Source organism: Centroberyx affinis, unplaced genomic scaffold (assembly GCF_046629955.1).
Source record: "Centroberyx affinis isolate AG114_WGS23_722 - 3 ecotype Tasmania unplaced genomic scaffold, CSIRO-AGI_Caff_v1 ptg001917l_1, whole genome shotgun sequence".
In the NCBI taxonomy this organism is placed as follows: Eukaryota; Metazoa; Chordata; class Actinopteri; order Beryciformes; family Berycidae; genus Centroberyx; species Centroberyx affinis.
Window position 1 is genome coordinate 25,846 of NW_027280280.1, and position 21,232 is coordinate 47,077.

Genomic DNA, 21,232 nt, shown 5'->3' on the forward strand with positions numbered 1-21,232 from the left:
ATAATGGTTATGGTCACATTATTGATTAGTTTTGGCTGATTCATTTCTACCTCCTTGGAGATATTTGTGCTGAACATGCTGTCTAGTTGCTTACACAAGAAGAGGAAGTCTCCTCCAAGGGCAGGCAGTCACCGCGGGACTTTGACATTTTGAATCAGTCAAATCAGTCTAGCTACAGCCAGGCCGCTGCTGGAAGTGTGGGCTGATGTAATGAGCCTAATGTCAGTAATAAATCTTGTAGGAGGTTGTATAACACACCTCTAGTTATTTATGATTCACGTTTCCATCAAAATAGAGTTGTGCTTGGTTTAGAATATTTCAGAATGAATTATTATCGAAATGGCAGGCTCACCACACTTACCTTTGCATTTATGTTTTTGCTTGTATTTTTGGTTATCTGGGAATTCAAGCTTATTCCACTGTTGCACTCATTGTAGGTCATTGTAGGATAAAAGTATCAGCTAAATGTTTAAAATGGGCATGGAAATATAAAGTCTTAGCTGGACAGATAAGCTGCAGAGGATGCAAGTCAAATATAGAATAACGGATAATGGATATCCTCCATTGATGTAAATGCTTCCATATCCTATCCCCTCCCTCATCTCGTATTCCCTTAATTAGATTTAATATGGCCTATACTGGCTGTTCTGTCGCGATCAAACATGAGTCTTAGTAGACTGTCTTTGTTCAGTATCACTTTACCTGCAGCATTTACGGGCAAATTGCCTTTGAGCTGAGGAGGCGGGAGAGTGATATGAAAATCTACTGCATTGCTTGTGTCCATGTGTGCAAGCGCCATACCTTGTTGTTCTTTGCGGTGATTGGTGGATGAGCAATGAGATATGTTAATGAGATGTAAATCTACTGCAGTCATGGTTACTTGTAAATTGCGGAAGCATTAAGCCACCACAGGCACTTTCGAACAGAGAAGAGGCGTTGTCAAGCGCGATATGCAACGCGAAAACGTTGGAAGAAAAAAACGCAATTGTTCAATAAATCTAGTCGTTAATGAATGTTTTCTTCCGCCAAGCAATGTTCTTGATAAGTAAACGGATGAAGTGGTTGCTAAGCGACACATACGTAGCCGTGTGAGTAGTGAGTTTCGGTTAGCGTATTAACGTCTAAATTAACGGCGGTCACAGATGAGTGTTTGGGTATTTTTACAACGATGACGGACTTGACTCAGCCTAGAAGACCCGAGGACCGGGGCTATCGGTTTTATTAAATTGTAATTTTTTTTGTAAAGTAATCCGATCCAAGTCATGTTCCACGTTTTGCCGTTTTCCCCACTAATGTGCATGGGGAGGGAATGTGTCTGTGGGCGGTTACAAATGGTGCGTGGTTCACAAACCTTATTTGTTTCCTACTACTTTCAGCGCCATCTTGTTGCAACTCTTCTACGTATGTGGAAGAGTTTCTACTGAGGGGTATCCGATTACCCTTTTTCCAGCTTCATAGACTGGGAACGTCTCCCTAAATAGATAACCGCATATCGCATTTGCTTCATCGTTTTTCTCAGAATAAAAAGTCACAGTCTCTCCAAAGGGAAAGAAATGAGCATCGAAACGCTTTTAGAAGCGGCCAAGTTTTTGGAATTGCAAGCCCAGCAACAACAGAAAGCACGTGGTAAGTTGAGTTTTATAATAAATAATTATGTTTATGTATTTCTAAAATTGGAAACTAGTGATAACCGTACTGTACTCTGCAAATCAGTTAAATGTGTGTCTGGAAAAATAAATCTTCCTCTCTGAGTCTGAGGTGATCCCCCGTTTAACGTTGTTTGATCTTTAAACGCTGTTGAATGAAAAAATCAAATTTGCACATCGCTGCTTCATTGCTTTTGTATTGGATGTTTTGACTATACTGAATTAAATTTGTTTCACTTTCAATCAAGGATATGATAGTGTTAGTTTCATATTCGTTTAGGTAGCTGCAGACGCGCTGCAGATTTTTTTTCGACTCTTCTATTGGTTCACATCTCTTCTGAAAGTAGCCTTATAATTTTTATACAAAATATTAAACACTGGCCACTGCAGCTTCGGGAATTACTGCATTGAAACCAACTGCATAGACACGTACAATGGCATAAATGAGTTGTGTTTTAAAGTTCTCGTAACGGCCCACACCGTCGCTTTTGTGCCAGAATCTATTTGCCATTGTGCATACTGCTACAAAACATTTTAAAACCACAAACACAAGATATCTGAGGAATAAAGGGCGGTGGCGGAGGGAATGCCGAGCCCGTTTTACATAATGACCTGACACCGCCGGGGTATCAAATGACGCTCGCTCTCAGGCTTCCCCCCCTTTTTACGCATGTGCTTCTCAATCACGTCGATCTGTGACATTTCAGAGCGATGTGTTATTAGAACATCGTACACCTAGATGTTTGTTTGCTTGCTCGTTGTAACGTGATAATACAAACTCCCTGGTGCTTCAGACGCTGGACAGCTTCAGTCTTTTGAGTGTCTGTCGATGACGTGTACCACGGAGCCACGCCCAGTCTCTGGAACAGCGGGGAGGGACCGCCCTTTCCACCACGTGCGTGCTGGGCACTCCTCCCCAAAGATTGTGTATGAAGAAGACGAACCACTCAATAGCTCAAAGACAAATTTGCCCATCACCCGCTCTGCAAAAGTAATATGCTAATTATAACTTGATTTGTGCATTACTTTTCTAAAACAGAGCTTCCAAAGCGCTTCGCTATCAAGACTACATGACACAGAACCGAGGCAACAGTTGATAAGAGTACAGCGGCAAAAACAAAGACATAGCCATAATGGATAAGGACCTTGGTTGGAGACGGGATACGAGCATACCGACCAATTTAGTGGAACAATGATGGAAAGATAAACATTATGCTCCCTTCTCGTCCAACTCAAAGACGGCATAAGCATAGCCGTTACCATAGCGACCGATCAGTGCAGACCTCGAAGTTCCTTTTCTTAAAAACTACAACTCACAAAATCATAAATGCTCTGGATTTTCTCAGTGCTTTTGGTTTGTATGCAGTATTCTCCAAAAGCCTCCAAACCTGAGATGTTTAATGGAAGATAACATATCCCGAAACCTTTTCCCAACCCTCTGCACTTCGTGATGACAGTTGTCGTACCCGAGACTGATGGCAGAGTGAGAGCTCTTGCTTCTCCCTCCTCTTTGCTCCTCCTGCCCCACTGCATGGGGAGAGCAGCGGCCTCCTCCCTGCTACTCTAGAGCAGGTCACTGTGTGGAGGAAACTAGGCCAGTGTTTCTCTGCTATGTGCTGCTGCAGTTATATAACGGCAGAAGAAACCCCTCTTGTTTTTTGTGAGTGTTTCACATGTTTTCCTCTCAGTGAAGAGACCCCCCAGTTTCATGAGTACTAAATATATCAGCCATTTGGTTTATCAGTGGAAAGAAGCAGTCTGCTGCAGAGCATAACAACCAGGACACTCTGTCCATAGTGCTTTTTTCTTTTTTCTTTTTTTTTTACTTTGGAGAAAAGGTGGTGGTTTCCTGTGACATGAAATACAACACTACACATTTTGTTTTGGTTGCACCACTACAAAATGTAACAAAATACAGTCAGATCCCGGTAAAACAATCTTGTTAAAAGCTGGAAATGTCGCTTCATTCCCTCCTCCTTCAGATGATTTCATACTTGGCTTTTTTTTTTACACAGTGTATCAGTACTTCTGCTTAAACTCTCATTATAATAAAATCTCAGTATAACAATAAATGTAGTGTTGGTTATATTATTTAAGCTTCCTGTTCAATTTTGAGAAGATGTAGATCTGCAGGAATTTACCAGTTGATGGTAGACCTTGTTCAAAAAGTGACAACCTGGAGCACACAAACATTTTTTTTGTATGAATATTAAATATAATTCTGCCTCATGTAGCACCTTGTTTGCACTTAATTTCACCAGAATTATTCTCCTGCAGTTAGACAAAGCCTTAGTGCAGGCGATTAAGGCCATGTTTGCTCATGGGAGGAGTGTAAAAGCATAATAACTCTTACCAAACTGCTTCTGAACTTTGAACTCTTAGCTGCCCGAGGTTGCAAATCGTTGTGGTAGATTGTATTTTTGTGGCAGACTAACTATAGTTCCCATTGGAGAAAATATTAAGCGTCACCTGGAAAGGTTAAGAATTTACAAGAGGTTAACTCGAACCTGAATCACCCGCATTGAGTGCTGACTCTTTGCTGAGCTCGTAAAATCATTGGCTACCTTTCAAGGCAGAGATATTGGAATTCCCAATGCAACGTTCAGTCTGCTTCATATCTGAGACACTGTTTAGACTGAGGTGGATCTCTGTCGTGGTGTTCTTCCTCCAAGCTGCAAGCCGGCACTAGTGATAGTAGTTTTTTCCACCGGCTCCCCACGAAATGACATGTAGTGGCCGTAGAGGACGATCTTCCCATTTTATTACAGTATGTCATTTAGCAGACACTTTTGTTCAAAGCGACTTACAATACGTACATTTTGTCTTTTGTTCATCTTTATGGCCTTGATATTTTACATTGTGTCCTTGGGGACAAGCAGCTACATTGTTATTAGACTTGAGTGTCAGAGCTTCCTTTTATGTTTGTAGGTACCTATTTCCCTTTTCTATAATCATTAAGATTGACATTAGATTGACCTGGCTCGTAATAAACTTCCCCAAATTTAGTTACGTCTGCCGCTGAATTGAATCTTGAGGACTGCAGGCGAGGGACCATTGTGTAGCATGCTGAAATGGCCCTGCTCCACCCCTTGTTGATGTAAAAGACTGCTGCTTGTGTCTGACGACTCTAACATCACAGCTGCCATAGCAACTGGACAGCCCCTTCCTCCGGCATCCACACATGGGTGGCGGTGGGAACCACACGTTGCTAGGGGGTGGTGACTCTTGCATATGATTGGACGGCACGAAGCTGATGGATCTCGGAGATTCTGCCCCCTCCTTTTCGCCGAAATGTATGCACACATTATCGAGTGTGTCCCTTTGTCTCCAGCATGTCCAGGCAATTACCTTTGTCACATTACGTACGTTTTCAGCTGTCCCATACTGTTAGAATAACATGTCAACAATCTTCCTTGCGTTGGATGCACACAGTCTTTACCATCGCTTGGCTGTATCTTGTCTAATCTGGTTTGGATCCACCGCAAATAACCTAAGAACCTGTGGGAAACACTGATTCATCCTGCCTTGCAGATAAGTATAATATAGTGGAGTGAGTTGGTCATAAAAGGATCAAAACTGGCCCAATTGCCTCTTTGTTGGATTGTGCTGTGGAAGCTTCCACAACAGTGGCATAGACAGAAAGAGTGAAATAAACGGAAGGCCAATAATTGCATATTTGCTCCGATACAAGCTCTGCTTAATGGAAGGTGCAGGATATTGTAGTCCATCTCAAGCACTTGCATTGCATTATACATGGGTTCTTGTCAAGCCATCAGAGATCCATCAAAGAGGGACAAAGTCTGAAGTCGTGTGTGTTGGATTGGGGGGGGTATGGCATCATATTTCCATTCAGGCCTTTACAACGGAACAGTAACACAGAACAGAGTACACTGCAAGACTATACCATTATTATTTGACCTTTCCGTCATAGGATACTGGTAAGAGTGGAAAACAAGCTCTAGAAGTGTTTCTTGGTTGATATTTTGCTCCTTGGCGGTGCTTTATTTGCAGTGTTCTTGCAGTGGATAGTCAATGTTGGTGTGTGTATTACTGCTGCCTTGGTACCAATGGTTTCCTAATGGTTTGTCAATCATTTTTGTATTCATTTTTAGCCAGCAGAAGTTCCATGAGGGCAGAGCAACGACTGAAAATAGGGCCTATTGATTTCCTGTCACATGGTCTCCTGTATAGCTTAATCAAAGTTACTGTTCTATTATTAATTGATGAATGTTTCTCTGTCTTTTAATAAATGTAGTGGCCTATTTATACTGTACTTTGAGGTGTAACAGTGGTTTATAGCACCTGGAGTGGGTGTGGAGGAGACAGTGGTATTTGTTCTGTTTTCCTGACCTGATGCCTTGTTTCTTCCACAGAGGAGAATGAATTAAGGGAGAAGCTGCGTCTGGAGCAGTTGACAGAGCAAAGGCACTCTGACGTCAACTACACCTCACCCATCCACATCAACAATGTGGCCAAAGCAGAGGATCTCCGCATCGAGTGCCGCCCGGCCCCCTTACCGCCCCCGCTGCCTCCCCCCTCCATGCCCATTACAGTCATCCCCATCCCCGTGGTCACCCCCAACCATACAGGCTCACCCGCGCTGCCGGCTGCCACGCTCTCCCCTCCTGCAGCCCCGCACCTAGCCTCTCCCAGGAGGGACCCTCATTCCCCTCCGGAGCAGAGTGCCGCAGCTCTGCCTCTCTCTCCGCAGCCAAAACCTGAGCACCCGTCCTCGGTGCTGGCCGCCAACCACAAGCAGCCGCAACAGAATCACCACCATCACCCGCAGCTCATCGCCCAATCTAGCAACACTAAACTGCAGCAGCAGCCGCCCCAGCAGCTGGTTCAACGCTACCCAGGCTCCATTGTCTCGCCCCCCCAGCAGCATGCCTTACTCCCCCAGCCGGGCCCTCCACCTCCACAGGCCAACCTGCAGAACAGCCCCATCAGCCGAGGGAGCCCCCCTGATGACGGGCGCCACCTGGACAATAAGAAGCGACCTGGAGGGTAAGTCTAACTAACTTGTCTTGACTAACTAAGTCTTGACTAACTAACTAACTTAATTTGAGTTATGCTTCTGGATGTTTGTTGTAACTATGTATTACTAAATTGTCATTATGACTGAAGTTATGCAGAGATTAAAAGCTCTACTTTGAGTTGGACATCCGAAACAGAATATTGTAACTAATTTATCTGCCTGCAGATATGGTGATGAAGTAATAGAGCTTGAGTACGTTTCATTGGTTGATTTTATTCTTGTTGCGTTGCCCCTTTGGACACCAAAATCTTAATTTGCTCTAATTTGTGCTTTTACAGGGCAGGCACAAGAGAAGTGCATAACAAGCTTGAGAAAAACAGGTGGGTTCAGCCTGTCTAGCATGGGGCCACCTCAAAGTGGAGATTTGAGTTTTTTGCACTATGGATTTGAGATTAAGTGTACATATTTATTCATTGTCTGTTTCTTAGAGCAAATTTCCCTCTGAAATTGACTGAGATGTCTTGTTTTTTTCGTAGCTGTTCTTATTCTCCATTCCAAGGTTAAATGCTATGATCTTTTTGGTCGAGACCTATTTAGAAATAGTGTTGCGTCATCAGCTTTGTTACTTATGTTCAGCCTTGAAAAGAAATCCACAGTTTTGAAGATGGCTGAAGTAAAGCCAAGTCTGGCCCTACTCAAGTCCCCTTTCTGTGCCTTGTGTCTGCCAGACGAGCACACTTGAAGGAGTGCTTTGAGACACTGAAGAAGAACATCCCAAACGTAGACGAGAAGAAGACCTCCAATCTGAGTGTGCTGAGAAGCGCCCTGCGATACATTCAGGTAAGCTGGTGGTTTCTGACGTTTGATTTGGACCAGTTCTAAGCCCCTCAATGTGTGAACTTTTCAGCAAGCAAGTTCTCATGTGATCAAAAGTGAGTTGGGTTCATCATAGAGCTGGGTATAGTCATGGACCTTCCCATATGATTTTGGTACTATGGGTTATTGTTTTTGTCCACCATTGATATGGAGGGGAAAGACAGAGCAACAAACTGATTTTAATAGTTTAATTTGTCAATTAGGCAAATTGGGGTTATGATTGTAAACAAGGCACACTGAAATAACTGTAATAATGTCCACTTTGAATGCACAATTCTTTGTGCTCTAGTGAGTTGTCCGTTCTTCTCGAAGCTGCAGCAAAATGATCACTGTTGTAGGGCTGCAACTAACGATTATTGTCATTGTCGATTAATCTGTCGATTATTTTCTCAATTAATCGATTAGTTGTTTGGTCTATAAAATGTCAGAAAATGGTGAAAAATGTCGATCAGTGTTTCTCAAAGCCCAAGACGACGTCCTCAAATGTCTTGTTTTGTCCACAACCCAAAGATATTCAGTTTACTGTCATAGAGGAGTAAAGAAACCAGAAAATATTCACATTTAAGAAGCTGGAATCAGAGAATTTTGACTTATTTTTCTTAAAAAATTACTCAAACCGATTAATCGATTATAAAAAATAGTTGGCGATTTAATTTAATAGTTGACAACTAATCGATTAATCGATTAATTGTTGCAGCTCTACACTGGTGTGACCCCTACAGGAACAGAAAAACAAATCCTGCTCCTCTGTAGTAAAACTGTGTATACAAGTATCGATATCAGGATTCACAGAATCAATTTTGAATCCAAAACATACATTTGCGATGTATTGTTATAAAAAAAAAATATAATAATCACCAGGCCTAGTTATTCACATGATATTGTCATGTTTGTTTTGCTTATCTCGATAATGTCCCTGTTTGTTGTAGTATAAGTTGCTATGGTTATTTTGAGAGAGAGAGAGAGGGAGAGAAAGAGAGTTGATTTGAAAGGGCACAAGCCAAGGAATTGCAGGGAGAGAGTTGGACATTGGGTTGGATTTTAAGGCAGAAGATTCGTCCCACAGTAGAAGTGTCCAGTCAGGTTGAACTTTAGGCCACTAGTTTGGTCTGCTCCACTGCCTCTGGGTTGGGACGTCCCACAACACTAAGATCAACATCTACACTATTCGATTTGGTCTTTCTTTTTTTCTTGGTTAAGGAGAGCAGTTTTTTTAGTTAGTTCGATTCGGAGTTTGTGCACATTCATAGCTCCGCTTGCCAGGGTCCGACATACCACTGTATATCCTATTTGCCCAGATGACATTATAGGGCCAGGTATGGTCACTGGGAGGAAATCTTCAGAGCAAAATACAAAACTAAAACAGCAGCCAGCGAGAGAGCACACCGTCCAGAGAAAGCTGGACTCACTAACGATGTCTGAACCTCTTCATCCACCTCCCCCCCCACCAGCCACTAAGATGAGGACGTTTAGGTCCGAGGAGTGGACAGTTTACTGACATTGCATTACGTGATCTCTGGGTTTTGAAGTAAAAACAAATTCAAATGGTTACCTCATGCAACAAGCAAAGTTGTCTAGTGCAGCTTTAAATAAAATATATTATTTGCATCAGGACTACAAGTTTGTGGCGACTCTTTATGAAACAACATATAAAAAGTCATATAATATCAGGATATTTTTCTAGAGAGTCATGTTCTACTTTTTATTGCATTATTTCCTGCCTTTATGCGTTGCTCTGCTTATATCCTCACTTCATCAGTCAAACCATTTTTGAGTGACTAGGTGTGTAATGTTTTGAATGTGTGCCATGTTCGCAAATGACTCATGCATTTGAGGTGTGCTCTGTATCATGATCTCTGAGAGTAACCTAGTTGTAAACAGCTGGTACAAAGGTCCACCGCTGGCCTAATTTGCCTCATGCGTACCTCTTGGGAGTGTCGGTGTTCCCTGTAGTCTTTGTTTTTTGTTGTTTTCTTTTTTTTCTTTTGTAGAATTTGTTTCTGAGACCGATTCAGGATCAGGTGTTTCAGTTGAGGAATGTCTCTTATTGGTTATTTATGCCCCAATATATGGACTGTTGTGCTGTTATTGTAACATTAAGCACAATGCATATTATTATTGCATTAAGGCCGGTGGATGGGTTGTTGTTGTATTTACATTTTTCTAGCTGTGGGTGGGATTTTCCAGTTGTGGGGAGGCACCGCAGCTAAATGAATGTGAAGGAAACAGAGGGTCGTATCTTCTAGAGCTAGAAAGAGTAATCTTCTTAGTCACGATCTGTTGCACTGGTGACTGCAGACTCAACACCTCAGTAGCATGTTATTAGGGCTACATTGTAATTTACTAATTATTTTGTAATTAGGCCATTTATCAGTTCTAGAAAAAAAGAGGGCAGCTGCCCAGTCACTAATTATGGACAATATTATGCAATAATAATGCTTCCAGCTTTTTTGTGTTGCCTTATTTGCATCCTAATTATTGTTATTACATAACACTGGCGTAAGTTCAGCAAAATTTGAAGAGCACTCTGTGTCGCTGATTTGGTGCTCTCAGTAGCAGCAGTCTGGTTATTCCTCTCTGCGCGTGGATACTGAGAGAAACTAGGACAGCGTGGGTGCAGAGCTCATGTCACCCAATCTCCCTCCCTCTGCCCCCCTCTCTGTGTGATTAAGCAACATGGTGTTCAGTGTGTTGTGCTCGACTGGCAGACTGACCTGCCTTTCTTCTCCCCCTATCAACAGCTGAGCCGGACTTAGGATGTATTTAAAGCACATGGGCCGAGAAACAAACACACAACCAGGGCTGATGCCATTTTGCTGTATTGTCGACCATTACAGCCTTGTTTAGCTGTAAACATTTGTTAACTTGTGTGCTGACAAAGTGAACAGAACACGTGAGCTGTGAAAGCAATCAATTTGACAACTTTTCAGCAAAACAAAGGTGAATATTTAGCAATGAAAGTGAATGAAAGTTTATGTGTCTGGGTACTGTATGCATCTACACAATTTGCCTCTAGGTCAGAACAGTCTAGTTCCTTGGTAAGTCTTATTGTGAGTATCTCTTTGTCACAAGCTGGTTTCCCTTTATTGGTCAGGCCAGTGTTGTGTTGCATTGGGGGTTGGAAATAAAGGAAGGGAACTTTGGGATACAGGGAGGTAAAAAAAAAAAAGCCAAGCACATCGTGTACACTGTCATCCCGACATGGAGGGTCCAGGCACGCTTGTCCTGACTGCATGCGCCTCTCTCCCTGCATGCTCCCTACTCCCCCCTCCCCTCCCCTCCACTATCCTCGCCTTCGTTTGGGCTGGCAGCAGAGAGGCAGTCTGCACGTAGGACCAATGAGCACAGGAGAGGTTCAAATAAGAGGCTTTAGGCTGAGGATTACATTTCATTTGATTCATCTTTCCCTCTATCTCCAGCGTTCATCTGGGAGCGAGTAGAGTTGTTATCTGTGTGTCAGTGAAGTGGCTGCCGTGCCTGGACTTTATCAGTTTCCCCCCCTAAAAGTCACTAGCTTGGCCAACAGCTACACGGTCTGATAAGTCCCACTTCCTCATTTCATTTCTTCTTTGCTGCATAGAAGCAAGTGACTCAGCAAGTGATTATCTATGACCAAAAACCTACATGCCTAATGAGCAAGAAAATGGGTTATTTTCCCACTGCTGTCGCAGTTTTTCCTGTCTGTGTTTCAAGGTCTGCAGGCTGCATTTTTATACAGATTATTTTGCTTTCAGATCGTGACTATTTTCAGTTTTATTTTGTTTTTATATATTGGACATCTTAACATCTTGGAAGTGGGTTTGGGTTTTCACGACAAAACTATGCCTTGCTGTTGTTCCAAAAGGCTTTTCCCTCGAGCCTGTAGTGGCACTGCTAAAGCTGAGAGCGTAAAATACACCCTGATGTATCGGAGCTCCTCCTTGCTACTCCCCCTCCCTCCCTTCCTCCCTCCCTCCCTCCCTCCCATCTTGCCTCGCTCTGAGCTTTTAAGGCCACATGAGCAGCGAGCACATGGCTAGCCTGAGCCGCGTGACGTCACCCCCCCGTGCTGGGCCCCAGCCCAGCGCCGCAACAGGCTGGGCTGGCCATACCACCGGGCTTGGCTGCCAACAGGAGGGAGGGAACATGGAGTGGTAAACACAAGGCTCGGTTTACCCAGCTCGCGCTTGATTTCCCCTCAAAGCTGACTGAACTTGTTCCTCCAGTGCTAGCTCCTGATTGCCAGTTTGAAATGTGTTCTGCCATCTGGTGGGGAAACTGCTCCTAGATAAGGTTGCTTGGACACACTATTCTTTTCTATTTTATTTTTCTGTGTCCAGATGTCAATGTTCTATTAAGGTTTGATTATGACATCTGATTGAAGCTTGACTATGGACCATCAAAAATCTATCATTGCCTTTGGAAAGAACTAGGTCCATGTACGTAATAGTCTGGTTCCTTCAAAGCCTTTCCTGAAGGCCCAGTTTCTCTGATTGCTTTGACATTTTCTTATTTATTCAAAAAAAATCTTCCCTTGCAAGTTAAAATCAAGACCTATTTTGTTATCCTAAACATTCCTTTGAGAATCAGGGTCATTGTTGTTAAATTTTCCAGCTTTCCAGTCCCCAGCTTAGCCTCAGTGAAATGGGTCACCTTGCTTGGTTAGAAGTGAGTTAAGTTATGCATTTCTTTCAACAATTGAGTTGTGGTTCTGTGTCAGTGGGTCTGTGTATGGGTTGTTTGGTGTGTGACTTCGGTGTGTCTTTCTCTTCTGCTATGATGAGCGGGCTAACCTGTATCAGCAGATTGGTGATCATAATATTGCTGCCCAATTATGTTTTATTTGTGCGTATAAGGAGCACTACAGCATGGCTACATTAAGGATTTCTCAAAATGAAATGGGGGACACATTTGCCATCTTGATTACTGTTGTGTCAAGGCGTTCTCACAGCACCAAAGGATGGGCTCATGTTGTACTGAAAAGGTTTTTCATAGAGCAGCCACGTAAAATATTCCTGGTGGCTCTAATGCAGCATGGTCTGGATCGATGGCTGTATGATCAGTTACTTGCCAAGATGAGGTAATTAGGCCAGTCCTGACCAGCACAAGCTTGCACATGAGAAATGGTTTGCAAAAGTAGGTGTTTGCCTTTTTCTTCTGACAAGCCTTTTATTGTCGAGTCATGCGCCACGTGAAGGTCTCTGTTCCAGCTTGAAGGCACAGTAAGGCAAGGGTTTATGGTTACAACACGGTCACAAGACCGCCGCACAGAAGCCTGATCAGTCAGCCAGGCAGAGTAGCATGTCTGCAACGTGGCCTCCTGTGCTCCTGGCCCTTTAAGAAAGCCCAGCCTAGTGCAGTCTGTCTCCGGCTGCTGCAAAAGTGAGTCAGTGAGTACAGCTTGTACTGCTCTCTTTCAATCCCCCGCTATCTCCCGCCCTCTCTCCCTCTCTCATTCTCTGTGGGGCCATGTGCTCAGCACTCGCATTGCTTGTGACGGCGCTTGAGCAGTGTTTACCTTCCACACACACACACACACACACGCACGCACGATGCAGTCTGTCCCTGCGCTGATCTACTTTTTTTTCACACGCACAAACAAGGCCTAGGCGGGGCCTTGTCTCTCTGCAAATGGAAGGAGGAGGGTTGGGGGGTGCGGTCATGTGCAAGGAAACAAAAGCCCCCAACCTCCACCTCCCCCCTTTTTCATGCCGTTGACTGCTATGACAACATTAGCTGCAGTGTTGCTTTTGTAAAGCGGATTGCTTGCCGGAATCAATGTGGCAGATGAGAAAGACCTGGTTGCATGACTTGAGGGTGACGGTCATGTGCGACCCATCTGCTCTCTCTTGGTTATCAGGTTTACATGGTTAATGTCAGACTAGCTGCTGTTTTGTTCACTGCCCTTGAATGGGGTTGAGAAGTTAGATTTCTCCTTTCCCTATCATCAAATCCAGCAGCACATTGCTAAAGCAACAAGCATTGCGTTGGCTCTGTCCACCATAAACACTGTAGCAGTGCAAGTTCACTGGGTCTTGGTGTTTGTGGAGCATGTTCTCCCTCTCTCCCTTTCTCTCTCTCTCTATTGGTGACTCAGTTTGTGGCATGCACAGCTGTGGCGCCACTCTCTTAAGTGCTGCCTGCTGTTGCGTGTGGGCAAAAGGGGAGCAGTGTTAATTGTGCAGACTAAGTCGGTCTCTTTTCCATCAAACATCAACACAGTCCACATGTTCCACAGGTTTTGTCATGTGTTTTCTACATGCATGTCAGTTAAGTGTTTTCATCACTACACTCAGCATGATCAGAGGGAAGAGTTTTCCAAACATTGTTTTGATGATGAAACAGTGTCAATGATTTCAAGAAAACTAAATGGTACCTTTGGCGCATAAAGGTGCTCATGGTCTCTTAGGTTACCGAGGAAACCTTCACAGGTTTTCAGCTGTTTCCATGACAACTAAAGAGGGCACTTCAGTACTTCATTTATTGAGACCAAAGATGTGTTACCATGTACAGACTGAAGTATATCCCCAAGCTCTTGTGATTGGAAGAGAGGACTATCGGTTATCTCGGAGAACTGTTAATGTCCAATCACATGAGTCAGAAGTCTGTCCAGATGTTTGAGTTCATGGTAGGGAACACATGTACCTCATTAGTTAGTGGAGCGTATAATTTGTCCTGCACGCCAAGCTCTAAAAGTGCATGTTAAAAATATTAGCCTATTTCTATCCATGCTTTCCATGTAGCTATGAAAAGACAATAAAACTGCAACACCATTTCAAAGTCAAACACAGTACCAGTATTTGTGACTGATTTGAGAAACAGTGGTTTGAGAAATGGTGCTATACTTGAGGCTTTGCAGAACCACTCTACCACTATTGAGTTTCACACCATGGGGTAAGGGAGGGGGAAATGTTTCTCCTCTTTTAGTATTAGTATTTTTATTTATTTTTAAACAGTGGTGACTTAAGGTAATTTTGGTTCTACACACATTTGTTTTGGTCCAGATTTTGGGATGTATCGTAAAAGTGCAATTTCTAATGGCCTGTTTATGTTATGGATGCAAACTGGTAATAATTATAATGCTTTTGTAAGATTTTAGCAGTTGCGGTAATGTGTGCGATGTCTGAGTGAGTGATTGACATCTCCCCCAGCGGGAAGGAGCCCAGGCTTGGCTTTTGCACAGACAGCACGCCGTTCTAATCCTGGATAAGGACTAGAGACAGGTGCAGAATTAGACAAGGCCCGCCTTTTGTCCCCCTTAGCTATTTTTACATGTATATTCTGTTGTAGATACACACGCATGCACCAGCACACACACAAACCTCTCTCACACTTACACATGTATCCCACACACACACACACATACACACAGATACCCTTCTCTCTGTCTCTCACTCACACACAGATGACTCTCACAAATACATTCACACACACATATTCCTCTCACACGGTGGCATGAGCACTAACAGGAAGTTCACTCTTTGGGCAAATGGCTTTATGATCCTGACTCATCAGGTTGCTGGTAACAGATTGAGAGTGCGTTGATTTCCCACAGTCTCACTTCCCTGAGCTTCACCCACTAAGGCTACAGATTGTGTTGGACAGCTTGTTTCAAGCTGTTGAGACATACCTGCTCCTCTTGATGGAACAAGTTGACACATGTAATTACATGAAGTGTTTAATTTCAGAACGCTAATCCCCAATGGCAAAACTCCATCCTGTTGGTATTGTGGGAGAAAATCATAGCCAGCAGTCACTTTGACAGAAACGTCAGTTTTTGAGGGCAACTTATCATTTGGGAATGAAAATCGTAGCTTTATAAGGTGTTTAACAAATGGCAAACTACTGCACAAGTATTATCCATAATGCAAAGTTCTGTTCAGTTTTCAGAATGTTTTGAACTTCATCTCCCATACTTTTATCCCTGTTGCTCTGTAGTGGGGAAGTCCACCTCAGTTTGTTTAGTGTTCTCTTGTCAGCTGACCGGTTAAGGGAAATTGGGTCACAGAGAGCCATTGCCTGGAAGGACCTCCCACTTTCCATATTCAGCTCCTCCTTCCTCTTTCCCTCCTGTCTCTCTCCCTCCCCTTTCTCCCACGTGTCTCTGGGCCTGTTACTTTCCTCCAGTACATGCACAGGTCTTAGTTTTACTCTGATACATCTTTTGTTGGATATATTCTGCTTAGTAGTCAAAAGCACAACTTGGGTGTCGTGCAGGCTATTTGTTGAAGTTTATTAAGGTACTAGCTAATCAGTGTGAACAAGTGTTGTGATTTTTGGTGTTGAGCACCAAGTTTGACACGACACACACATACACACACACTACAGTTTGTCCTCGGAGGTCGTTCCCTGGCTCTAGGAATCTAGTGGCGGTTGCTGTTGGCCCAAATCAGCGGGACTCACTCACTCTTGAAGCTTTATGTTGAATTGTCCGGGATTACTTGTGTATATGAGGAAGCTGATATAACTCTAACTTTCAGTGGAGCATTTTAAGTCCGATCTGTCGTGACATTGTACAAATGATGAACAATGTAATAGATGTATTATAGTATAACATCAAAAATTTAGGTAGTAAGCAGGTCGGTATGAGAGCAAAATCACAGGGCTGTTGACACATTGATCAGATTTTCTAGATTTTAACAATGCATATAAGGTCTGGAAGTAGACTAGTAATTACACATGAAATATAAATGCGGGATGAAAGTGATTATTTTTGCCCGAGCATTCCAGGGCTGCTGGTCAAGTCCTCATTCATAAAGTAGTAAGGAATAAGGAGTGTTGTGAATTACATCTGCTGCCGGCAGCTCACAGCATCCTAGAGCCACTCACTTGTACAAGCTCTGTTGAGGATTAAGATTTTAGAACTGTGATGAGAAGATTACTTTGTCATTAGTGCAGTCAAAGCCCCTCGACTAACTTTGCAAACATTTTGTAAATATGCACACAAGCCTTGCAAACAATTCAGGTTTACAAAGCAAAGTAGGATTACAATTATTTCCTTCCTATTGAAAAAAGACACGGCACATCCCCACCCTGATTCCCCTTCTGCAAACCGGAACCTCATTTGGAGCAATACATTTTGAGACTGTGTTCAGAGAGGCACAGAAGTATTAATCTGATGACGGCATCATGGGAGGAGGCCCTTAACCATCTTCTGCTTTCTCCATTCAGACTCTGAAGCGGAAGGAGAAGGAGTACGAGCACGAGATGGAGCGGCTGGCCCGAGAGAAAATAGCCACACAGCAGCGGTTGGCAGAGCTGAAAAATGAGCTGAGCCAGTGGATGGATGTGATGGAGATCGATCGCGTGCTCCGACAGACAGTACAGCCTGAGGAGGACCAGGCCTCAACCTCAACTGCCTCAGGTACGCTATACATCAAGTCAGGGAAGGGTGACTGGTGGCCCACAAGGCGCGCCGGGCCTCTGCAATACAGCCCCCACATAAAGAGTTTGCATATATTTACTGTAATGGTCAACATTGCAGAAATCAATTTCACTTCAGTTTATGAACCTTGAATAAGAAACTATTTGGTATCTGAAATGAAATGAAATGTCTTCTGTCAGACAGTTCTGAAGTTGGTTGTATTCTCACTTATTTTTAGGTATTCTGAACTAAACCACTGTATTTCTTTTGGTCAGTATGTGTGGATTGTGATTAAATGTAAATCCTATGAGAATCTGTCACTGTTCTAACATACAAAGACAAAACCAGAAACTCCACCTACTCTTGGAGATCGTTTTCATCCAATTTTTAGGATTAGGATTATTAGCAACTGTGAATTAACAGTATTAAAATCATGTTACTGAGTTAATTTTCCTCTGTTGGTGTTGCAGAGGGTGAAGACATCATGGATGACGACCTAGATGATGAGACAGTGCCCAGAGCACCGACTGCCTTACCCACCGTGCCTCAAACCATGCAGCCTGAGCTGCGCAAGACTGTAACCCCCACCCCCACCCTGACCCTGACACCCACCACCACCTCCCTCATCACCCAGCACATCTCCATCCAGCACACGGCCCCGCTGCACCCGGCGCAGCTCCAGCCCCATCTCCATCCCCAGGCAATGACTCTTCAGCAGCCCATGTCCAAGCCCACAGCCCCGTCTACACTTACAGCCACAACACCCAACGCTCCCACCACCCCCATTCAGGCCTTACTCCCCACCCAAACACAAATGGTTACCGCCTCCAGCCTGCATCCCACAGTTATTGCCCACGCTTCAGCTTCCCACGCTTCCGTCATCCAAGCGGTCAACCACGTCATCCAGGCGGGCGGCCCCAAACATATTGCCCACCTGGCTCCCTCCACTACCGCTAGCTCTGTTCAGTTGGCCCCCGGCCACCAGCCCATCGGCCACATCACCGTGCACCCGGTGGCCCACCTGGGCCAGCATCTACCTGCGCTGTACCCCCAGCAGGTGGCCGTCACGCAGCCCACCATGGTCGGTCACATCGCCCACACCCTCACTCACGCCCACACCCAGCTGAACGGCACCGCGCCTAACCAGCCAACTGCCACCATTGTGGGCAAGCAGACAGCAGTAGGTGCCCAAGTGGTGACCCACCACCCGCAGCTGGTGGGCCAGACGGTGCTCAATCCTGTGACAATGGTGACCATGCCCTCCTTCCCCGTCAGCACTCTGAAGCTGGCCTGAACGCCGCCACCGGGACCGATCGCAGACGGGCCGCAGAGACGGGCAGGCGGAGACGCCTCCGGATACGGGAGAACCACAGGCCTCAGACCAAGCCATCAACAAGCCCACAGTGAGGGAAGATAGTTGCTAGACGCCTCGCTGATCCACAGAATTGCATTACAATTGAGAAGCATTACAACTATTTAAAAGCAACTTGGAACATTCCAAAAAGTAACTGCAAACCTGTTTTAATAATGTTTGTCTACCATGGTATCATGTAAGGTGAATGCAATCTTGATCCTGAAGTTGGGATCTGCCATGCTGCTTGTGTTGTTCATGGTGATCATGTTGGTTGTGTGTGGCAGTATACCCTCACTTCCCATCCATTATTGCAGATACTGGAGCACTAGTTCAGAATGAGTGAGTCAGATTTGTGTATTTTCACACAAGACTTGTTGACGCTTCGCTTTATGGAAATTCATAAAGAAAGACAAATTGGTGGCTAGACTCCATGTTATCGCAGCAGTGATTGTTTGATTATCCAATAGTAGATGGTGTGCTCAAGAAGCTGCACTGGGTATTGAGAGCCGTGACCGTGTAGGATCAGGAGTGCTCAACCCGCCATAAGGAGCACATTGAGAATGTGATTTCAAGGCCCTCCTCCTCTCCAGCAGAGGCACATGGCTGCAGGGAGAGAGCAAAACCACGGACTGAACTACCCTCCTGCTGTGGAGCTGTAGTTACCAGTGATGTTGCGTACAGCACTAGCTCCCCCTGCTGGTCTTTGTGGTTATTGTGGTACTTATATCCTTGTAACACCGAAAAATCCTCCTCTAAAGTTGCTAATGGATGTCATTCAAACAAGGGGCCATTAAGAGTTTAAGTAGGGGTTGGAATATGTGGTTTTGTCAGGTTTAGGGTTGGGATTAAAGGACAATCACATTGTTATGGAGTTTTTTCCTCATCTCCAATATTTGCCTGCCCTTTAAACATACTGGCTACTGTTGATTGTTTGAGCTCAACTACAAGTCAGTATTTTAGAATGAGGTTGTGCTTCTCTCACAGCTGCTGCTGATTCTAATACAGTTCTGAAACAGCGTCTGAAACGGGCTCAAGAGACCAGTTAATGTTTGCATGGATATTTTATTTTTGCAAATAGTTTTCTTGTTTGTTGTATAGTATGGATGCTTACATTGTGTTTACAGAAGAACGGTGTGGCATGGGATCAGCTTCTTCTTGGACATGCCATCTAGGTGGGAATGACACAGCTAAACCCATATCAGAATTAATGGACGTTTCTGCCGATGTCCAGGTGCTGAATGTCCGGAGAGGATATCGGAGATGAGGTAAAAGCTCTGTCGGTCTGATCCTGCAAGTTTAGGGAGTCGCGTGTTTAGGGAAAATTGGATTTTGAATGTGAATCCATAATAGGTCCAGAAAGTATAGTGAAGCGTGTGTCTATGCTGTCATGTAGGGCAAATGGTAGTAGGATGTGTGTTTGCATGCTGTGATTGCATGCCATGATTGTGTTACATTAGTGATCATTTTGAAACTGAGGACCCATGGCAGTACGATCTGTTGTGCTTTAGTAGATAGGGTAGGCCGGCAGACTATAACATATTGCAGTAGTAATGAGATTGTAAGGGTGATTGGCAGAAAATCAAAGCTATGTCATCCTGTGGCTCTGCCATCCATAACCTTTGGTGGGGATCCAGTACATTTATCTTACCCAAGATGCTAAGTGTGCCAGCACCTTTTATACAAACGAAATGATTGCGACAGCTGGCGTAAAACCAGTCCATGTATGTTTTTTCGAGATTACCCTTTCCAATTCAAGCACTGTGATACTGAGTTTCTAATAGTCCCAATGAGCAGCAAACCTGGTTTACAATTGTGCATAGCGCTTGCTGTAACAGCAATAAGCTATGCTCTCCTAACTTAATCTGAATGTATCGATCTGTGAAAGGACAGAGAGTAGCGCACTCATCACAAGTTGTTAAGCCCTGGTTTTTAAGAAAAATACGATTACTTTATTAAAGTATGTGTATGTAAACGGTATGTACACATTCAAAACAGATTTTGTATTTTTAAGATTGACTGTTGCCTGTTTCATCTGTAGAATAATTTCTTCTGTTCAGTGTAAATTTTATAATATAGCTTTTTTTTTTTTTGTCTGGGACCATGTACAGTACTGTATATCAGGGGGTGACTACTACAGACCTCTTTCCACATTGATATCACATACAGTCACTTTGGAAAGTATTCACTCCCTTCATTTTTTGTGTTTTGTTGTGCTGCAGTATGATTACAACAGGCACTTAGTATTCTGTTAAAGTGGAAAGATTTCAGGTGACTCTATACCATTCAAATAACACTTGTCAGCATTTTTTTTCCAGATTTTATGCAAATGATGCTGAATAAATGCATTTTGAAATCATATTGTAGCAAAACAAAACATGTAAAGGTTAATGGATTGAAGTACTTGATGAAGCAACTATATAATTGTGTTTTCCCTATGGAGAAAGTTTAAGTTGTATATTGCCTGTAAATTTTGGGCTGCATTTAGATCTAATTGTCCATTATGTAAGAAGATGAGGGGAGGGGGGGGACTAAAGATGCTTAAAGAATAAATTGTATTATGTTTACAAATGTCTTGAGACACTTTTTTGTGACCTTTACTTTTGTGTTTTAGCATATGAGTTTTAGACAGTCAGTTTGCTGTTTGAAGCACCTCACAGACGCAGAAGTAAAGGTGAAGTACTTTTCTTTGGACAGCAGTTGCCAAAATCAAAGTGATACATTTTATGAGCTGACCACAGAAAGAATGAGTGGCAGTGAAAAATGTAGGATTGTATAATTTGTCATGCTCATATTGAACCGTTTAATTCAATACATGAATTCAGAACATTTTAAATGTAAGGCACAAATTGAAATTGAATACAATGGCTTAAAAATAAATGTGGAATTTAAAATTTGGTTTTCCCAATTCAAATTACATTTTCTTAATTCAGACTGAGTTCTGCAACACACCTCTGGACAGAAGGGACATTGGTTCCCCGAGTGTCCACTGGAAGGCGCTCGCCTCCTCCAACACTACTTACACTGGTCCTGCTCCA

At 43.6% G+C, this 21,232-nt stretch overlaps 1 protein-coding gene across 1 annotated transcript; it reads left to right on the forward strand.

Moving 5' to 3' along the window:
- The first annotated feature begins 1,414 nt into the window (after positions 1-1,414).
- Positions 1,415-21,178, forward strand: LOC139653515 (max-binding protein MNT-like). Its single transcript, XM_071530367.1, has 6 exons — positions 1,415-1,626; positions 6,020-6,653; positions 6,963-7,004; positions 7,353-7,464; positions 16,651-16,843; positions 17,314-21,178. Exons 1-6 carry the CDS (start codon positions 1,554-1,556, stop codon positions 18,135-18,137), a joined length of 1,878 nt encoding a protein of 625 aa, XP_071386468.1. The 5' UTR covers positions 1,415-1,553; the 3' UTR covers positions 18,138-21,178.
- Positions 21,179-21,232: the final 54 nt, after the last annotated feature.